General features: G+C 36.4%; 1 protein-coding gene across 2 annotated transcripts; it reads right to left on the bottom strand.

The window, feature by feature from the left end:
* Positions 1-857: 857 nt before the first annotated feature.
* CMAS (cytidine monophosphate N-acetylneuraminic acid synthetase) lies at positions 858-19,867 on the bottom strand. Of its 2 annotated transcripts, XR_005984894.1 has the most exons (9): positions 19,507-19,867; positions 12,477-12,619; positions 12,186-12,341; positions 7,171-7,304; positions 5,391-5,485; positions 4,844-5,015; positions 3,912-4,065; positions 3,104-3,322; positions 1,321-1,456 (listed from the first exon to the last, which is right to left on the bottom strand). XR_005984894.1 is itself a non-coding variant. In XM_041736394.1 (8 exons), the coding sequence occupies exons 1-8, from the start codon at positions 19,764-19,766 to the stop codon at positions 1,266-1,268; spliced, it is 1,305 nt and encodes a 434-aa protein (XP_041592328.1). In that variant the 5' UTR covers positions 19,767-19,865; the 3' UTR covers positions 858-1,265. The 2 variants fall into 2 exon arrangements, 1 of the variants encoding a protein (XP_041592328.1); XM_041736394.1 differs by lacking the exon at positions 3,104-3,322 and having other exon boundaries at positions 858-1,456; positions 19,507-19,865.
* Between the last annotated feature and the right edge of the window lie 861 nt (positions 19,868-20,728).

Raw genomic sequence — 20,728 nt, 5'->3', positions numbered from 1 at the left:
TGATGTCTCAAAGTCCAGATTAGACATGTGGGAGGTGAAGTCCAAGATTTGGCTTATAATGTGAAGAATTTGGGATGCAGTCAGAACTTACAACAGAGACTAGATTCTGGAGTCACTGCATGGAAGCTACAGCTTAAACTTTGAATAGAGATGTGGTTCAGAGAACAAGAACATGGGGTAGAACCTTTGGGAATGTGTACACTTAAAGGGTAGGAAAGAGAAAATAAAGTCAATGAAAAAGCCAGAAAGGTGGGAGAAAAAACAGGGTAAGACATAAAGGAAATTAAGGTATAAGAGGTTCCTTTTTTCTTCCATCAATGTCTGGCCTATAAGGTCAGATTCTGAACTGGACAAATGCACCCAGTCCTGACAGAGAAAAAGAGTTTCCTGTAGGACTCAGCCTGAATGACTTGCTTTTTGCCAGAATTCTTTTTTACAGTGGAAATAGACGTCAGTGTTTCACAGGAGGTGGTTAGTGTTTATTAGGTAAAAGTCCACATTTATGAGATAAAGCTCCATTCTTGGAATTTATCCAGATAGGAGAGTGCTTTGTGGTGGCTGTAAAATTGTAGTGACAGCTAAATTTTGGAAATAAAACTACCATGACCTCAGAGGTAACTACAAATGATTTACTCCAAATCACACAATATATGAAGTTCTTCATAATATATGAATTTCTTTGGAGATCTGGGTTATATGGAGTGCGTGCTGTATGTATACATACCTTAAAGTACAATCAGATGCTTTACACCAGGTGTTTAGTGGCTTGTTTTGCATGCTGACTATATGGTCAGTGTTTAAAGGAAATCAGGAATCTTTGGTAAATCTCTGCTATAGCAACAAGACAGTTTTCATCAAGTTTGTGAAATGTAATTTTATTAATTAATAGAAGGGCATGTCTTACCAGACACATTGTCCCCAAATAAATAAAATCTCAGCATCATTAAAAGCACACAAACACACAGTTTAACAGGGTACAATACAAAGTCAATTTAGATGATGTTCTTACTTGCATTTACTAAAAATCTGAGAAAGACTGTATTAATCTCTAAATAATTATCTTGCATAAAGAGAAAAGTAGAGCACAGTTATTTTGTAGAAGGTTTTGGGAGTGACAATTTGAGAAGACTGCTTTAAAATATATTAAGATACATCACAGGTCAAATCACACTCTCTGTAACATTACAACATGGAACTGTACTTAATCAAAAATAAAGGTGGCTGAAGAAGGCTGTATACTTTCTTTCCTAACATAATACTAATTTCTATTTTTGGCATGAGTTAATAACCTTTTCCATTAGTAGGAAAATGTGCTCTGCAAACTCTCGGAGGGCACCACGGCCACCATTACATTTGCAGATATATCCAACAGCCTTCTGGGCAGTGGAGCAGGCATCAGCAGGCACGCCACTTAGGCCCACTTTCTTCAAGCACTCCTCATCAGACACTTCATTTCCTATCAAGTAAAGGAAACCCAGGGTGAGTATTTAAGGAGACAAAGAATACTCATTCTAATACAAAAAGCAACCAGCAAGTAATTCTGGTAACTTCAGTAAGACTACTCAGGCACTGTATGTAAGAATACCATAAATAAGGTGGAACAAAGACGTTAAAGTATATACAAGTATAATTGAGGTCTAGGGTTTCCCCTAAGCAATTCAAAATAAATGCTCATCAGTTAAAAGAGAACAGATTATAATTTCTGATTGCCATGCATATTAGAATTATTAGAAATTCTATATAAATTATGAATGACTTAAACTTTTTATCAAAAAAATCCCAGGGACACCTGAGTGGCTCAGTGGTTGACCATTTGCCTTCAGCTCAGGTCGTGATCCCGGGGTCCTGGGATTGAGTCTTGCATCAGGCTCTCTGCAGGGAGGCAGCTTCTCCCTCTGCCTATGTCTCTGCCTCTTTCTGTGTCTCTCATGAATAGTAAGTAAATAAAAATCTTAAAAAAAAAAAATCCCAAACACATGCAAGAACCCCAAGTTATTGTGGAATAATTATCAAATGTTTTTCTCTTTGCTCCACCCCTTATTTTTTTAGAGGGAAGGCTAGGAAGGAATTCCTAGACATCATGTTTTACCCCCAAACTCTTCAGCATTGACCTCTAACCTGTAAGTATATCTATCTCTAATAAGTATATTTTAAAGAAAGTGACACAATATCATCAAACAAAATCAACAATTCCTTAATATCGTCTAGTAATTAGTATGTGCTCAAATATTTCCAGTTATCTCAAATTTTCTTTTTCCATAGTTGATTTGTTTGCATCAGAAGCCTAATTCCACGTACTGCATTTTGCTGATCTATATTTTAAGTACTTTTATTCTGTAACAGTTCTCTTTGATTTGTATATTGCTTATTTGTTGAAGAATTATCATCCCACTGACAAAACTACATCCTTTCTCCACCTGCCCTGCTCTTCTCTCCCTCTTTCTGTTTTATGTTGATAGGATCAATTTCAGAAGCTCCCAGTACCTCAGATTTACCATTCTGAGTATAATTATTACTATACAGTAGACCAAAACACTCATTAAAAAAAATCAGTTCCATATTTATCTAGTGAAACTTTTTAAGTTATTAAATGTATTGGAATCTGATTTTTTTTCACTGAAAAATGATGGAAATTAAAGTAATTTTAATTAAGTAATTAATTTAATAAAATTTACTTATGTAAGTGTTGATATTTTTAAGGAATATATTTCCATACATTATGTGATCCATACAAAATAGTGCTCTGATTTTAAAATTAAAATTTGGAGTTTACTCTCTATTTTCTTGTTTTCTAGCCTCTGCTTTTTACAGTTTTTTAAAAATGTTACGAAAGCAATGCATATTCTTGGTAGAAACATTTTTTAAAAATCAAGGCAAAACACCAAATCAGTATCATCTGAATTACCACTATTATGGATAATCACTGTATATTAGCCTATGTAATTGTACAATGTTACTGATACAAGTGATACACACTATTTTACTACCGGCAGGCACTATATTAGGCATTCTATATTATCTTCAATTTTCCTTCCAATAGCTTTATAAAGTTTGATTTGTGTTTATACTATAAGTAGGAAAACCAAGGCTTGAAGAAACTCACTTAAGGTTGCGCAGATAATTGGTATATCTGGAATTTGTTATCATTAAAATTGTTTTCTCCTTACAAAAACCGGATCATTTTCTATCAAGGGCTCAGTAATATTCTTCTCCAGGGACTCTTCACATGTGGTTCAAAGGCCAGTCCTGAAGTCCTCAGATGACCTTCTTCCAAAACATTTCTGTGCTTCTCCTTTTGAGGCCCATATTACCCTTGCAAATACTTATTTCATACATGGGTTATATTATATGTATTTTAATAACTTGTCATCTTTAATATCTAAAATGTAGACATTAGACTGAAAATGGTATAAGCAACTCCCAGCAATCAATCCCAAGCCTGCACATTTAAGTGGGTTCTTTTCTTTCCTCCATTATTGGCATATCTGCCCAATTTCCTTCCCGGAATTGCAATTTAAAACTAGGGACATTTTTAATAAAGCAAGTCATCCAGACTGCAATTCCTTATATGTTAGGAATCGGCTAAGTGCTTTACCCAGATTATCTCATTAATTTCTACAACAGGTCCATGACACAGGCACCCTTGTTATCTCTAGTTTACAAGGTAGGAAATTAAGGCTTACATTACCACAGCTGACTAGTCACTGGTGTGGTCTGACTCCAAAATATGTGTCATGGTCATTCTACTAGGATACACTTGATACGTACTATCAAACCTCTAGAAAGGCTGTCCCAATTTAGTACTTTCCTCAGTACTACGAATATGCTAATCTTATTCTTTCTTTTTTCTTTATTTCTTAAAAAAAAAAATCCTCGCCCATTTTATTATGGTTGAATAATAAGATACCAACCAAGATATGCCACTTCTTTCCAGCACAGGCCCATTTCTTTTCTCCACTCGTCCAGAACTGCTAGCTTGTCTGGTACATTGACTTCCATTTTGCAATCCAGTTTTAAGGAAGAGAGTGTCTGCTTTGAACAGGCCCTTTCTGAGATTAATCTCACCTTAAAAAATAAAGAAAAGAAAGAAAGAAGGGCAAAATGAGAAAATAAAGAAAACAAGTATTTCATAATGAAACAACACCTGGTAATAATATAAGCCAGAAATGAGTGGTCTTCTAAAGAACCAATTAAATAAAATTAACTGATATTTTAAAATAATGAATCTTTACAGAATTTTCTAATAGTCCAATAAAGGTAAAAGACACTGGTTTCTACAGTGGGAAGGATTCTACCTGCAAGTTAAAAAAATATACGTGGTCTGATCCTAACCTAAGATTCTCTTATAATTCGATTTATCTAGAGGAAAGTCTGTAACTTGTCTCCTGAGCTGCTTAGGAACACATACTTAAGATTTCTAGGGAATTATAAGAAATTATCTTAGCTTTCATTTTTGAAAATATATTAAGTTATTTTGAATTAAAATTTTCAATCATAAGAATAAGCTACATCTTTTAAAAACCCACAAGGTATTTGGTTTTTTCCTAAATGTTGATACCTATTTTTTATGAAATTTTTCTTGTTGAAACATCCTATGGGAATTATGACATAGTTCCTATTTAAAAATGTTTATACTTACTGAATAAGCAAGAAATATTATTTGCTGAATGAAAAATGCCTAATTTTATTCACCTAAGAGATGATATTTTCTAGGCATGTGAAGGCAAAATTTCAGATATTTTAATAGATAATACTAAAGTTTTAAATCTCTTATTTCCCTCACATGGTCTTTGACCCTGAATCATCATTTTAAAAACCATCACTATATTCAGGGGACACATACCTCAATACCACTTTTCTTTAATAAACTTATCCCAATAGCATCTTTTACATCATAAGATATTATTTCTTTTTGGTCTCCTGATACATAAATGTGGCCATTGGTGAGACATCCATCAATATTGCAAACCAAAAGCTTTATCTCCTTAAGCTTCTCTTTGCCAAAATAGCCATATCTAAAAGAAACCAAAATAGACCTGAGTACAAGTGAAATACTAATCACTTCCTCTCAACTGGCTAACACCAGTAAACTTAATAACCATTCCCACTCAATTATTCAAACATCACCCTTCACATTTACATCATATATATACTTCAACTTCCAGTGTAAGAACTTTGAGTAGAGTGGTCTAACCAGACTACATGTTTCTCAAGTTATTGAATAAGCCATCCATAGGGATATTTTACGTGTATATCTTCCTTACAGGAACAAAAAAATTTCAAAGATCCTAAAATGTTGGAGTATCAAAAATTAGTGTCTAGAAAACACCACATATCTACTAAAAGAATGTCAGGGTCAAGTGCAAAAGCTGTGCAAGTCTTGTTTTTACCTTAATACTCTTTGTTCTGCAATAGGCCAATCAATATCCACATCTATATCCACACTGTGCTCAGCTCGCATTTCATAGTATGCCATCTTTCCACCCTAAAGATAGTATAAATGCCATGAGTATTGTTTTTAACATCTATTTGTGATACCAAAAGTTTATTATAATACAGAATAATGAATTCATTTCTACATTACTGAGAAAAATAAATAGCCCAGTAAAATGAGTGACATACAACAAATACTTTCTTGAGGGAAAAACTTATTTCTTATATATTCAAACCATACCCCATAATATTTTTCAAATTCTATCTACACAGTGCAAGCTTCCTATTTTTAAGTACATTTCCATTTTAAGACAGGAAAAAGCAGAAATACCCATCTTCCAATATTCTGAGAAGGAATTTTCTAGAAACCCCTAACTGTAACCTCTTCTGATAGTCTCTCCTCTTAGCATCCAAAAGCAGTATAAGGATTTTCAGAACTTATGTTCCAATTTGCAACTAAGTATCAAGATAGGAGAAGAAAAATGCCTGTAGTATTATTGTACAGATTTGTCTTAGATCCCTGAACTACATGTGGGAGTGGACAATAATTGTCTGGATCACATGTGGGCAAAAGGAAGGATCAATTACTTGATCCTGGGGTCAGGGGTAGAGGGGGAGGCTCTTCCTATGACTGTGATAATTTGAATGTCAAAATCTATTACTGGAAAATTTGATTTTTTAGAACTGTCAGTCTCTTCATAAATTTTATGATGAGATACTGCATTGTTCTTCACACTTTAGGAATGGGTCAAATAGCAGGCCCCTTAACAAAGAGTTTGGAAACAGTGCTATCCCTGTGTCAAACCAAATTTTTCCGAATACTCAAACTTAACTAAACAGTCTACAGTTTGCCTATATACTGCCAGAAGATTGTTAAAAATCCTTTTTACCTCAGAGAAAGAGTCACATTAGAATTTTTACCACAGCAAATAGAGGGGTTTTTAAATGCTGATTTTGAGTAACGTAAGGACCTGAATCCAAGTCCCAATAGTAATACTACTTGTTTATGTCCTGAGCCAATTACTTCCTTTTTTCAAAGCGGCCATTTCCTCCTCTGTAAAACTCAGCCAGGAATGTCTACCTTATTCCACTCGTATGCAGATTACATGAGATAACCTATGTAAAGTGCTGTGTATAGTCCTTGGTATATAATAAGGGTTGAATAAGTAACTGCTATTAACTAAAAGGAACAAATAGTATATGATATAACCATGTAGGCTCTAAAGATGTGAGAGACATCCAACTTCATTATTTTAAAATGAGAGTGATGAGATTCAGAACAGATAAAATGTTTATTCAGAGCCACATGGTTAGAGATAAAAGAGAGAACTATAATCTGGCTTTCCTGACACCCAGGTTGGTGCTCTTCCCATCTACAATGTTTTTCTGTCTTTAAAAGCAATAGACTTTTATTCAACTGTTCAGCCACAACCTGAGAGTAACAAACTGTGGATTAAAAACAATTTTGAATGGAATGAAATGAATATCAGGACATGTGTACAACATCCGGTATATGACTCATTTCTTAGAGCAGAATTCCTTGCATATTCACTGGATTCTAAAGATTAGTTTATTATAACCTTACAGGTTAAATGCCCCAGAGGATAAATCTTATCAGTTATTGCCTTTCCTCTAGAAACTGACACTTTCTGTATGAACTGTGCCATATGTCTTCCTTAGAACTGAGGTATACAAATAAAAAGGTTTAAAAGATTTTTGCAAAATGAAGGCACAAACCTGTAAATAACCCATCTCTATCAAATGTCTTTTAGCAAAATAAAATGAGCCATTTTCATATAATTCTCCATCCCAGTCTTGTCGACGAGGTCGTTTAGCTGGATTCAAATTCAGAGGCTCAGTCACTTCACGAACTAAAAGCAAAAAGCTATAGTAAGTCTACGTTGCTTTGAAAACTGAGTATTCATTTAGTAATTTTTAAAAAATAAAAGTAGACTGAAAATGTAAAATATTTTTCTATCTTGATAAATAAATGGACTTTTAAAGGACAAAAATCTCTAATGATCCTGATGATTTATCTTTGTTTGCTAATAAATACTTAATAGTTATTATTATCTAATTATAGAAAAATATTTTACAGAAGAATTCTGAATAATTGAGATTTTAAGACATTTTTAAAAATACAAAATCTGGGAGGACCTCAAGGCAGCCTTAAGGAAGCTTCAAAAGGATAGAACTTGTCATAAAATATCCTTATTTGAATGTCTTAATATATTTCTCTTATTTGCTTCTGTAGCAATACAGTGTGTGTTTATATAATGTGGTTGAGAAATTACATTCACAGAACTATTACAGAAAACTGAAGACTTATGCATTAAATTATTGAAACTTTTATATTGATAAAAATGTTTATATCTTACATATTCTTACCAGTAGTTTAAAAATATACTAAGCACAATAATAAATAATACTTACTTATTACTATCCTTGGTAATGAAGGATCAGCAATTATCAATATTAGTGATTATAACATCATATAATGAATGAAGCCCTCAGTACTGATAAATAGGGATCCTCTTGCCTTTTCACTGTATTTTTCCCAAAGTTGTGTTTATGGATGTGTATTGATATGCACACATGGTTCTGTGTGTGTGTGTGTTTAAAGCTGGTGACTCTTCAGAATCTTTCTTTACTTTTGGCTGTCACTTATGTGTATAACAGCTTCTAGAAATAACTTCTACTTACTTGACTAACTGAACCATCCTCTGTTCAATCCTAATCTACCAGTGTTTGATATAATCTAGGAAAAATACTCATTTATGCTATACATCCATAAATAAATTTATACTATATTTATACATTGAATAGCTACATATGATATAGTTTTATAGGCACTGGATTTGAAGCAATGAATATGACTCTTTCTACTTTCATGGAGTGTAGAATCTAGTGGTAGAGATAGGCAACAAACAAACTCGATGGTTCAAGTGGTACTCTGGGAATGAGAGGGGCAAGTCTTTCCTAAGTGAACAAGGATCAATGGCTATTTTCTCTCTGGGACATCTGCTGAATTGAGGAGGAAGTGAAAGAAAGATCAAACTTGGCATAAGCAGAGGGACTCTGCTGGGGTAAAGAGAAACCAGGAGAGTTTTTAATGGCCCTGTGGACTTGAAGCATAGATTGGCTTCTATAGGAGTGCAAACACAGAGCTAGTTCTTCCCACTCGATTATTCTGCTATAGGACTCTTGCTGAGTGTTATGGCCCAAGGAGCTAGAGATGGGCTGGAAGGCAGGGAGAGATTATAGTTGTGTGGTGCTTAGATACCAAAGTCCTGTTAGTACGAGGTTATCAGCAGTCCAGACAAGATCAATCTTCTGGCAAGATACCTGCACTAAAGAGGTAAAGAGCACAACTCCTAACTGGGTCAAAGAGACTAGCTCCATATCCTATCTGCCTGATAGAAGAAAGGGTGTGCCCTCCCCAGATGGTCAAAATCCACATATAACTTTTGGTTCTCCCCCAAACTTTACTACTAGCTTACTGTTGACCAAAAGCCTTACCGATAACATAATCAACACATATTTTGTATGTTATTTGTATTGTGTTGTTGCAATAAAATACACTACAGCAAAGAAATGCTACTAATAAAATCATAAAGGAGAGAAAGTACATTTATAGTACTAGACTGTATTTATTGAAAACCATTGTATGTGGACCCATGAAGTTCAAATCAGTGTTGTTCAAAGGTCAACTGTACTCCAGTCTCTACGTCAGGCATAGGACAAAATATGAGTCATTATGAAGAAGCAGAAATACATTACCCATAACTAGAGAAAAACAGTTGTAGAAACAGAAGTATAAATGACCCAGATGTCAGAACCCACAACTGAGGATTTTCAAATAATTATCATAAATGTGTCAAAGACTGTAGAGGAAAAGATTTAAAAAGATGGAGAATTTCAACAGAGAACAGAATTTCTAAAAATTAACTGCAATGTACATGCGAGAATGGAAAACACATATATCTGAAATAATTCACTAGACAGGACTTACAGTGCACTGGACAAGTCAGAAGAAATGATCAATGAACTCAAATATGTCAACAGAAATTACTCAACATGAAGCACAGAGAGAAAATCAACAAATAATGCAGAACAGACTGTGAGAGACACGTGGACCCCATAAAATTATTTAAGATACACTTAACTCTGAGTCCAAGAAAGAAAGGAGAGAAAAAATGTTGTAGAAGAAATATGTGGGGAGATAATGACACAGAATTTTTGCAAACTAATGACAGATATCAACCTGTAGGCATGAGAAATTCAGAGGATCCTACATAGGATAAACACAAAAAACCCCACATCAATACAAATTGGAGTCAACTATTAAAAATTAAGATAAAGGGAAAGATCTTAAAAGTAGCCTGAGGGGAAAAAAGACATTATATTTAGAGAAACAATGATCAGAATAACAGCTGGTTTCTTTTAAGAAACCAATGGATGGCAGAAAATAATGAAATGACAAATTAAAGATTCATCTCCAAAACAGTAACATCGAATCTTAAAATGCTGAAAGAAAAAAAGGGCAAACCAAAATTTTATATTCAGTGAAAATGCCCTTCAAAGATAAGAGTGAATTATAGACATCTTTAGACAGACAAAAGCTGAGAGGACCTGTTACTAACAGAAATACCCTGTAAGACAGAAGCACACGTAAGTGGGAAGAAATTAAGAATAACAAAAAAAAAAGATAGATATCCAGGTGAAGATAAATGACTATTTTAAAATAACTTAAAATATCATTAACTGTTTAAAATAAGTATAACAATAATATATCATGGGGTCATAATATATATAGAAATAGATTATGTGACAATAATAGTATAAAAGGCAGGGGCTAAATAGAAATTTACTATTATAAATTTCTTAGTTATTTGTAAAAATACAAATTCAGGCAGATTATAACAATGTAAGAGTGCAAAGTATAATCCTCAGAGCAGTCCTGTCAAATAGAAATATAATGTGAGCCATATATATAATTTAAAATATTCTAATATGCCTACAGTTTAGAAAAAGTAAAAAGAAGTGAAATTAATTGTAACAATAGATTTCATTTAGCCCTAATACTTTAGTATCTAAAGTATTGTTTCAACATGGAACAAATATAAGAATTATTAGATATATTGCAAATACTTCATACTAATCTTAGAAGTCCAATATGTATTTTTTGCTTAATGCATATCTCAACTTGGACTAACTATACTTTGAGTGCTAATAGTGGTAAAGGCTACTATATTAGATGGTAAGGTTCTACTGTGATTACAAAAAAAGAATACAAAAAGTTATACAGTATAAAACGGAATAATTTTTCAAGAATTTATTAATCCAACAGAAGTTTAAGTGATTTTATAAACAAGGAACATGAGCATAGAATCACAAGAAATACCACTCTGGGTGAGAACCATTGTTCATCAATAGGAGTCTGTTTCACAGTGGTTCTAAGAAAATATGACAAGACAAAGCTCTTGTTCCTAACATTCACTTCTTGACGTTAAAAGATATTTATTCAAACATTTCTAATTTTCTTAAAGATATTCATGGATCTATTTTTTATGGCCTTGTCACCTATTTAATGTACATACTTCCTGAATTTCTTGAACTTTAATCATATAGCACACAAAGCTCAACATTCAATTGAACACTGGGCTTCCTTGATTTGCTTCAAAAATTTGTTTTTTAAGTTTTAATAGATCCTTCCTAGAAATTATTTTGGAAATTTGCTAAGTAAGTTCAAAGTTAAAATATATAGCTTAACACAGAATCTGGCACAGAGAAGACAAGCAGTAAACATTTACTGAATGACATCAATCAGTAAATGTATTTATTGATATATTTCATTGGTTTGGGTAGCATTCGTATTTTGAGATTAAAGAATCTTATTTTCAGTTCTTCTTTATCCTCTTACTTGTTCTTTTTTGCTCGGTCTCCAGTTTCATTGCACTTTCCTTACTGTCTCCTTTAAGTCTCACATATGTTGGAGACAATTAGGCCAGGTTTTCTATATTCAACAAATATCAGGGCACCTAAAAGAAATCATATCATCTTTCCTTATGTATACTGCAATATTCACCTATTTGTTGGTCATCCTATTCTTTTTTTTTTAAAGATTTTATTTATTTATTAATGAGACATAGAGAGAGAGAGGCAGAGACATAGGTACAGGGGAAAGCAGGCTCTTTGTGAGAAGCCTGATGAGGGACTCAATCCCCAGGACCCTGCGATCATGACCTGAGCTGAAGGCAGTTACTCAAACACTGAGCCACCCAGGTACACCCATCCTATTCTTTATTCCATATTTTACTAGTTTATCTAACCAGAAATCAGCCTCCTGCTAACTACTGTGGAAGTCTCCTTACATAGGAGTGACCTATTTTGGGAGGCAATTCCACAATTTATTCCTGAGGTCCTCCAGAACATTTTTGGTAGACTGCTATCCCCATGATCCCAATTACAATTTATATGGAGTTTACCAAGTAAGCCTAGAACAAACAGAAGTATTTCATATCTAGAAAAACGACATGCCTGCCTCAAAAGGCAAATAGACTGTTAAAATGTCCATTTGTAAAAAGTAAAGCAGGGAATTTGGTCTGTCGTCTCAATAATCACAAGACTTAGAACTGATTATAAATGTCATTACCTACTACAGTTAATTCGATGTTGCTCCCTTCATTCCTAAAGAATATTTACATATGAAAAACTGATTCTCCATAAAAGCTAAAATACTGATAGATTACCTCCTTTCTGAATTTCACTCCATCGAAACTGATGGCGTCGCACAACAGAGAAAACAGAATCATATCCTTCCTCTCGAATCATTTCTGCAACTTTTTGAAGGTCAGTAGGATGTAAACACGGAGAAGTTGCTTGAATATTTCCTACAATATCAACCTCTTAAAAAGACAAAACAAATGAAAAGGACATCAAAGTTCTTTGCAAGGAATACAAAGATCTTCAACTGTAAAAATGAGTCTTGTGAAATAAGGTGGAAATTATATAAAATTTTGAATAAACTATCAAATTCATACCATTGTGATAATTAAGAAATTCTATGATGGCATCTAGTGAGGTAGAACTGTCTTTTGAAACTTCAGAACTTCTTCGATGAACTTGGGCACCAAATTGTTTGGCCACATTCTCAATTTCATCATGGTCTGTTGAAACCCACACACTGTATAGGTATTAAAAAAATATAAAAAGCCAAATCATTAAAAGAAGCCACTAAAGATAAAAAGGACTTCTGCAACCCCAAAATACAGCTTATATGTTAGAATAATTTTTATACCATCAAAAAAATAAACACAGATCTAACGTCATATAAAATATATAATTAAAGAATTATACTTTGCATATAAACTATATATCTGAATAAAAATGTAGTACCATTTATGTTTACATAAAATATTGTATTTGTATTATGTCTTATATTATTTATATAAATATTATTTATGGAGCCCTATAGTTTTATAAGATTAGAAAAAAATGACACTTGTATCTTTTAAGGCTACTGGAATATTATGTAAAACAGTAGTGGCCAGAAGTTCAAATAAATCTAAAGGAAATAAAGAAGATCCTGCTCATTCAAATCCAAATTATTGTATGAGAATTTTAATATACTTGCTAAGAAAAAAAAATGGAATTGGCTTAGCCAAACCATGAAGCTGAAAGAATTTGAAGATTGGAAGCAATGAAATGCCCAAATCTAGGCTCAAAATAATCAGAGAATCCAACTCTCTTGGTCTGCCAACTAACAGTAGGTATACTATAAATACATGAACACAGAATCAACTGACTAATAGCCACTGACAACAATTATAGACATGGAGAACATGACTTGATGAGCTCTGGGAAACTTAATTTAATTGCTCCTTTAACCACATCTTACATGGCTCACTATTTAAAATTTATAAGATGATGACTAGGAGTAAAATGCTACTTTGGAGTAACATGCCAGTCTCTACTGAGGTTATTTCCTAGACCTTTACAAATTCCCTTTTTCTAGAAACAAAAGATGTGAATATTACTCTAGCCACAATGTTTTATTAGTGATATTACACAAAGTTTAATGACTTACTCTCTGGCATATGCATTTATTTATTTTTTTATTGCCTTCATTCACAATTTACTGGGGATAAGAGGAACTGCATGTTTCAGATGTCTATGCTCAATTGTCAAGAGTGAAAAGAAAGTGAGAAACTAAAGAAACATTTCTTTCTTTCTTTTTTTTTTAAGGAGATAGAAGTTTATTGAATATAGAAAAATTTCTAACACCTCTAGATTTCATTTATTAATTTCCGTTCTTCCTTTTAATATATGTGGAAGGAGGATTAAATCCAGAGATAAAGTCAATAAACCCCCTAAAATTTCTTTTTTTTTTTTTAAAGTCTAGTAAACAAGATGAGCCACTGGCCAGGGGTCAGATGTCTCCCATTTACTGTCACTCTGCAAGGCAGAACACAGAACCCCCCATTTTTCCCCATCTTGAAATCTGAAATATTTGGGGACAGATTTTTACTGGAGAAATATCATAGTTAAAGGTATATAACAAAGTAAAGTACCAGTACCTAGTTTTAAAAAACAGAAGGTGAAGGCAGGATGGGAAGATGGTAAATACATTAAAAAGTGAATTAGTAAAAGCAAAAGAAATGGTCTTTTGACACCTAATTTATGTCACTAATTGAAATAAGTTACTGCTGTTATTATTCTGATTTTCTGTAATGAAAATTCAACACCACAGGATTTAGTGATATTTTTGAAACGCTTAAAAGGTGAATAAAAAACAACAAAGGTTTTGGAAGAGGTTTTTCTTCTTTCTTCCCTTTTATCATTCCTTCATTATTTCTTTATTCATGAAACATTTACTGAGTGCCTATTATGTTTCAGGTCCTACTTTGGGCAATGGAGACAAGATAGTCCATTTTCCTGAGAAACTTTCAGTTTTCAGCCTATTAGTAGAGACAGTGGCCAACACAGTTCTATAATTCCCTTTAAACCATCTGGGAAAGAGAGGTAAGAAAGCAATGACTAACTCCTCTACAATGCTTTATTTTTGCAAAGTCTTTTTTTATAGTGACTGCTACATAACATGCTCAATCTATATGTGTTAATAAATGAAACAATAAATGGTTAACAGCATGGGATCTGAAGGAATGGGTTCAAATCCTGGCTCCACCACATGTTAGCTATATGACCTTAGGGAAAATTCATAATCTCCCTAAGCCTCAATTTTCAGTAAAGTGCAGGTGATTAAAAAAAAAATGCAGGTGATAATAACAGTAATTACCTCATATCATTGTTATGGGGATTACATACAAACCACAACACACAATAAACATTTCATACGTTTTAGCTATTCAAAATAATAAAATAGGAATGGCAATAAAGGAACATAGACACAGTCTCATTTAATCCTCACACTGCCTCTGCTGGAAGGAAAACTGAAGTTCTGCTTTCAGAATTTCAAAGGTCCAAAAGTCTAATTTATACATATGAAAATAGCATCCCATATGTAGACTTAAAATACAATGATCATCATTAATAACTATGTAAGTAGCTAGACTTCCTTTGGTTTAGGGGAATCAGAAGAGGAAGGGCAAAAAAGAATGAGCAAGTGAATAAACAGGCCTAATAAAATTTAAAAGCAAGTACAGAGTAGACGTCAAAGCCTAATGCTAATGGCTTTAACATCTAACAGGATGAAGTCATATTACATCTAACAGGATGAACAGGACTATCAACCCTGACGCCTATCAAAATGATTTCAAATCATAAACTGCCATTTTAAGGATAACACAGCATAGGCCTACCATTAATCATAAATCTACACCCTACAAATGAAACTAAAGTTCGTGGGCTTTTTTTTTTTTCCCCACAAGTATGTTAGGTAACATTTACAAAATCAATTTGTTCTGAGGTTTCCTAACACAACATTGAACCACTGTTGAAGAGAAGCTCTTACAAACCCACCTCTAACAGTAACTTTTTACCAAATGAAAAAAAAAATCCTCTTAGCATTTTTTCTCAACTGTCAAATTAGTATGCAAAGTTAGCAACCTTGAAAGTATTGTTAGCTTTGACTCTGAGCAGGCCAGAAAAATTTTCCTCAATGAACAAATCATGGTTTTGAACAAAATAATCTCTAAAGCATTTCCTAGCCTTGAGAAACACAATCAGGCAGCTGCAATTTTCTTCAATTCCTTCCTCGGGTGAATATTTCAAAGAAAGAAAATAGAAGGTGAGGAGTGACAAGGTTGCTCCAAATTTGGACTGAAGCTTCAGAATAAATCAATTAAATCCAAATTAACACATTTTAATTGAGGTCCCAACACATTAAGCATACCAAGATCAGTAAGAGTACCTGCTCACAAGAAGCTCTTCAACCCAGTAGAGCAACGGTCATCCCAGGCCAAATCTGGCTCACAGCCTGCCTGTTTTCATAAATAAACTTTTCATGGAATACAGCTATGCTCATTCACATATGTATTGTTTGGCTACTTTCACAACATACAACAGAGCTGAGCAACACAGACCATTTGGCTTGCAAAGTCTAAAATATTTAGAATTTGGCCCTTTACAGGAAAAGCTGGTAGACCCCTGAAATAGAGAGTAAAGACACAAGTCCATGAATACTTGAAGGTCAAAGCACGTTAGCAATGGAAAGAATTTTGAAGATAATTACAACTTTCCCATTTTACAAGTAAGGAAACTGTGACCCGCAGAAGACATGAAGATTGTAAAAACCTTCCATACGAGGGGAAAATGTCAAGAATATATCACACACTTTACGGCAGACACTACTCTAAGGGCTGTATGTACACTACCTCACCTAATCCCCTCAGCAAGCCTTTGAGGTGGATACTTAAGTCCATTCTGCAGATAAGGAAATTGAGGCACAGATGTTAAGTGATTTACCCAAAGTTGCAGTTAACATGTGGTGAAGCTAGAAATTCAAATCCGCAGTTAGACCACAGGGTCTTTGGCCTTACCTCCCTGCACAGTGCATGCACTAAAAGCTCTGAACAATGCTGCTCTGTATACAGAAAACAAAGGTACAGTTACTTTCCATTGAGGGGATCAGCAAAAACTGCATTGCGGAAGTAGTGCTAGTCCCTTTCATTACCTTTTTAGTTGAACTTTCCAGATCTCAGAAGGGATGCCACCACATAGCAAACAGCTATGCAAACTAAAGAGAGGAAAATCACTTTATTACACCATATTCTAAGTTTGAGAAGGCAGAGTCAGGCAGATTATGCTCATTTTGCTGGTTAAGGAAAATATTGGTTTTATTTCTTCTAATTACTGTTATTAGTATAGTAACAGATACCATCATAGGTGGCTTTAAGTATAAAATATCATTCCTATTGTCAAGATGCTTATACTCTAGATGTATTAAAACTGGAACAGAAAAAGTTCTCAGGAATCATTTATTCTTGCATGGAATTTTGTACAAATGAATTTTAATAAATGGAAACAGGAAAATTGCTGCGTAATATATATTTTCCGATTATTTCGTAGCAAGATCCCCTATGTCTGCTAAACTGTCACATGGTGCTTGGGGGGCGCTCCATCACCAGCTCCAAGAGTGGAAGAGGCAGCTAAACTACCAATACAAGCACTGCTGTAGTCACAGTGACTGGCTCGAGGATGAGCAGGTGACCCAGAGAGACTCTTTTTTGGCTAGACTTAAACTGGGAAGGATATGAAGAGTAAAATAAAGGGGTAAACAAAGCGGGACACTAAAGCGGTAAGGACGGGTCTACTTTGTTAACTATGGCAATAGGGGAAAGAATCCGGCATAAACTAAACTCAAATTCCCCAAAACAAAAGCTGGAGATTTCTTAAAGGTCGTAGTGCGTTAAGAAAAAAGTATTGCAGGGGTGTTAGAGGGGATTAGTTCATGTGACTAGGCCATCAGGGTTTGTTAACTTCTGACTTTATGATGGGAGGCAAGAAGCGAGTTGAAGCAAGGTGCCCATTGAATCTAGGCCCTTAATTCTCAAAGGTGTTTGCATTTCAAAGAGAGCTCTCTGGTCCTTGAGGAAACAGTTTGGGGTGGTAGATTTATATTCCAAAGGATGGAGAAGGGGTTTATAATTATAAGCCTTCTAAAGTAGTTTTTCCGAGGGGGGTTCAGAGGCTGCCTTTCACCACGTTGTCCCTGAAACAAAAATTCTCCTGGCAGCATTGAGCTTTCTCAGCCATTTTAAAGGGGTACACGTTCCCCACCAGGGAAGGCCTGTTGTTTCTACAAGGCCTTCCGAGTTTGGACAAGTTTTTAAGCGCTGAGAGTTTTGCAGTTCTCAGCACAACAGCCTGACACCGTAAAAGGTAGAGCATATCAAAAGAACCAAGAAATGGAGGATTCTGGTGACAGGGTGCACCATTCCCTAACCCGCTTTATTTTTCTTGAAAATATTTATCACCACCAAATACAGTATATACTGTTTGTATACTGCCTGTCTTTCATCATTATAATGCAAGTTCCTGAGACCAGGGACTGACTATTGCTACTGCTACAACCTCTAGTAACGAACACAGAACAGTGCCAGGCATATAGTAAGTGGTCAATAAATATTTGCTAAATGAATGAATCAATTTTCGCCTTTGGATCTCATCGTACCTGAAACAAGCCTTACCCTTTCTTGTTAAGCCAGGCTGAAAGGGGCTTCCTGACATGCAACTGAAGAGCTGTAAATGAGTTTTGTTCTTAATCTATCGAGAAAGTGACTTTTGATCTTTACTTCATTTTACAAAAACGGCATATTGCTGCTGCCTTGATGCACCTTCTTTTTTTTCCCCAGTGTGCACTCTTTGTACAGATGAAAAAATGTCCCAAAAGTCTAGAAGCTCCAAAATGACAAGAATCATGTCATTTCATCTTGGTGTTTCCTTGGATGTGTATGGTAGAAACTGGGGCTCAGTAAATGTTTACTGAATTGAACTAAATCCCCAAGTCTTTCCCTATCTCTCCTTTGCACGCTTCCTATTACATTACTACACTAGTGTTATCTTCTGGGTGCCTGTCCCTATTTACCTCGCCCCACCCAGGGCTTCCTTTGGATAAAAACATTAATTAGTAAATTCATACTTCTGGAGTATCTTTTGTTAAACAAGACGAGTTACATGAAAATCATATACCCATATATTACGGGGCAATTAACAGGCTCCAGAAACAATCACCTCTTTAAGGAACCAAAAACCCAAACGTTAAAAAAGTTTATTTTCCACAGTAACAAATTCAATCATAATTAGGGTGAAGTTACCATGTGTCAACTCATTCCTAACACAGAATTCTTTCTTTTATGAATGACATCAGCTCGTGACTCCTGACCAAAATGGCATATGGCAATGTCTCTGAAGGATGCACAATTAAAACTTGTCATTAGGGCACACGAGCTTCCAAAGATATAATAAGAACCATTTTATAAGCACATCCTAAAACAGCCTGCCGTACGTTTTCTCGCTACCTCTTGCCTAGGTAGAGATGTAGGTAGTTTCCTAGATTGTGCTGACTCACAGGCTGAGAGCTTGGAGTTTTTTTCAAAGGTCAGAAAGAGATCTCCAAGCTGAGCTTGGAACTAGGAAGCCTTGACACCTGAGTCCATTCACGAGCCCGATGGCTCCCTAATCGATGGGCACCAGGTGGTTATGGGCGGCTAAGCAACAGGGGAACCCCGATGGCCTCCGTCCACAAGAGTTCACCTACAACCTCAGGCGTTTCACAGGGGCGGCCTCCTCTACCCTGGGAGGTCAACCCGGGGGCGGCGGCGGCGGCGGCGGCTGCAAAGGAGGGACGCCCCTTGCGCGGGTGGCGTTCTCAAGGGCAGGGACAAGGAAGTGCCCCAGGTCAAGACTGACAGCTGATGCGGAACAAGGAAGAAGCCGGAGCACTCGGTCCCTGCGCTCTCCACGGGCGCCCAAACACCCCGGACCCTGCACTCCCCGTCCAGGAGCAATCACCCGGGAACCCCGGCCCCCCAGCGGCCCGGCTCCGCGGCTCCGCGCCGCCGCGTCCCGACCCCCGCCCAGGCCGCGCCGCCCACTCTCGCACATGCGCACCTCTGGAAGACCCCCGAGTCCAGGGCCGCACGCAGCACCCAGCCAATGAGCGGGACCCCCGCCAGGTGCTTAATGTTCTTCAGGGGGATGCCCTTGCTGCCGCCCCGGGCCAGAACGAGGGCCGCCAGGTGCGGGGGCTTCTCCACACCTCGGCCCTGGCCTCCGCGGGAGTTGCGCTGCAGCTTCGGCGGCCGGCCCCGGGAGGGCCGCCCCCGCGGGTTGGAGACGGAGGTGGCGGCCCCCTTCTCCACCGAGTCCATCTTCCTCCCACGCCTTCTCCCCAGCTTCTCCACATCCGGGAGCTCTTCTCTCGCCACCTCAGCTCGGCGCCGCCCGATCTCCCCGCCCGACCGCTCGCGGGGGTGGCTGGTCCCGGCCCTGGCCCCGCCCCTGCCACGGGCCGCCCTTTGCGGGGCATGCCGGGAATTGTAGTCCGCGGCCGTCTCGCCTGGGTCCGGTAGGCCCAGGAGGCTCTGCCTGGGAGTCCCCAAACCGGCGCCAAGGGAGGGAGAAGGGGGGGCGGTCCAGAGATAGCTAGAAAGAAGTGCAGCTTCTGGGAGCACGGGGTTGCTATTATACAGAGATTTCTAAAATAGGCAACGTAGAGTATAATTTTTTTTTTTTTTTGCTTAAGAACTTACCCACTTAAGAAAGGTAGTGGGTTTCCCATTGCGCACTCAGATGCACCCTAACACGAATCAGTCTTATAGTTAAAAAATTATAACCATATATTTTTTCTGCTAGGTTTCTGACCCTTTATTTCCAAGAGATTACCTCATTCAAATGTCCTACAGGCACCTTCAATTCGACATTTAAAAAGCTCCACTCTCCATCTGGGCTCAAACTGCTTCTACATCTCCATTTTCTATCAACGTCACCCAACAGGTAGCATTGAAAACCTGGAAGTCAACCTTGACTATTCCCCTATAGTGTAGTTATCACCTATTCTTGTTGTTATTGTTGTTGTTTTGTTCACTATAAATCTTTTCCTTTTAGAAAATGTTGCCTCTATTATCTGGTGGAGCTTTCAGTCACATCCTCTGCATTGCAGAGGCGAGTGTGTGACCCAAACTGGTGGATGTAGTGTCTCATCTTTCTGAACATAGCTGTGGTCTAGGGGTAGGAACATGACCAAGCAGAGCCCATTGGAATCCTTCCCAGAGACTCTGGGGAAGAAAGGATCTTTTTCTTGCTAAGTTTTGGGCTACTAAAAACACTATAA

This window comes from Vulpes lagopus, chromosome 21, assembly GCF_018345385.1.
Source record: "Vulpes lagopus strain Blue_001 chromosome 21, ASM1834538v1, whole genome shotgun sequence".
In the NCBI taxonomy this organism is placed as follows: Eukaryota; Metazoa; Chordata; class Mammalia; order Carnivora; family Canidae; genus Vulpes; species Vulpes lagopus.
Note: the sequence above shows the minus strand (reverse complement) of the source record. Positions and strands in the feature narration are given on the sequence as shown.

Excerpts from the sequence above, each read along its gene's own strand:
- CMAS (XM_041736394.1), bottom strand. The coding sequence starts at position 19,766 with ATGGACTCGGTGGAGAAGGGGGCCGCCACCTCCGTCTCCAACCCGCGG. Across the intron at positions 5,486-7,170 it reads TAGAGATGGGTTATTTACAG|GGTGGAAAGATGGCATACTA; the intron begins GTTTGTGCCTTC and ends TACTATCTTTAG. Across the intron at positions 1,457-3,911 it reads GAAAGAAGTGGCATATCTTG|GAAATGAAGTGTCTGATGAG; the intron begins GTTGGTATCTTA and ends TTTACTTGATAG.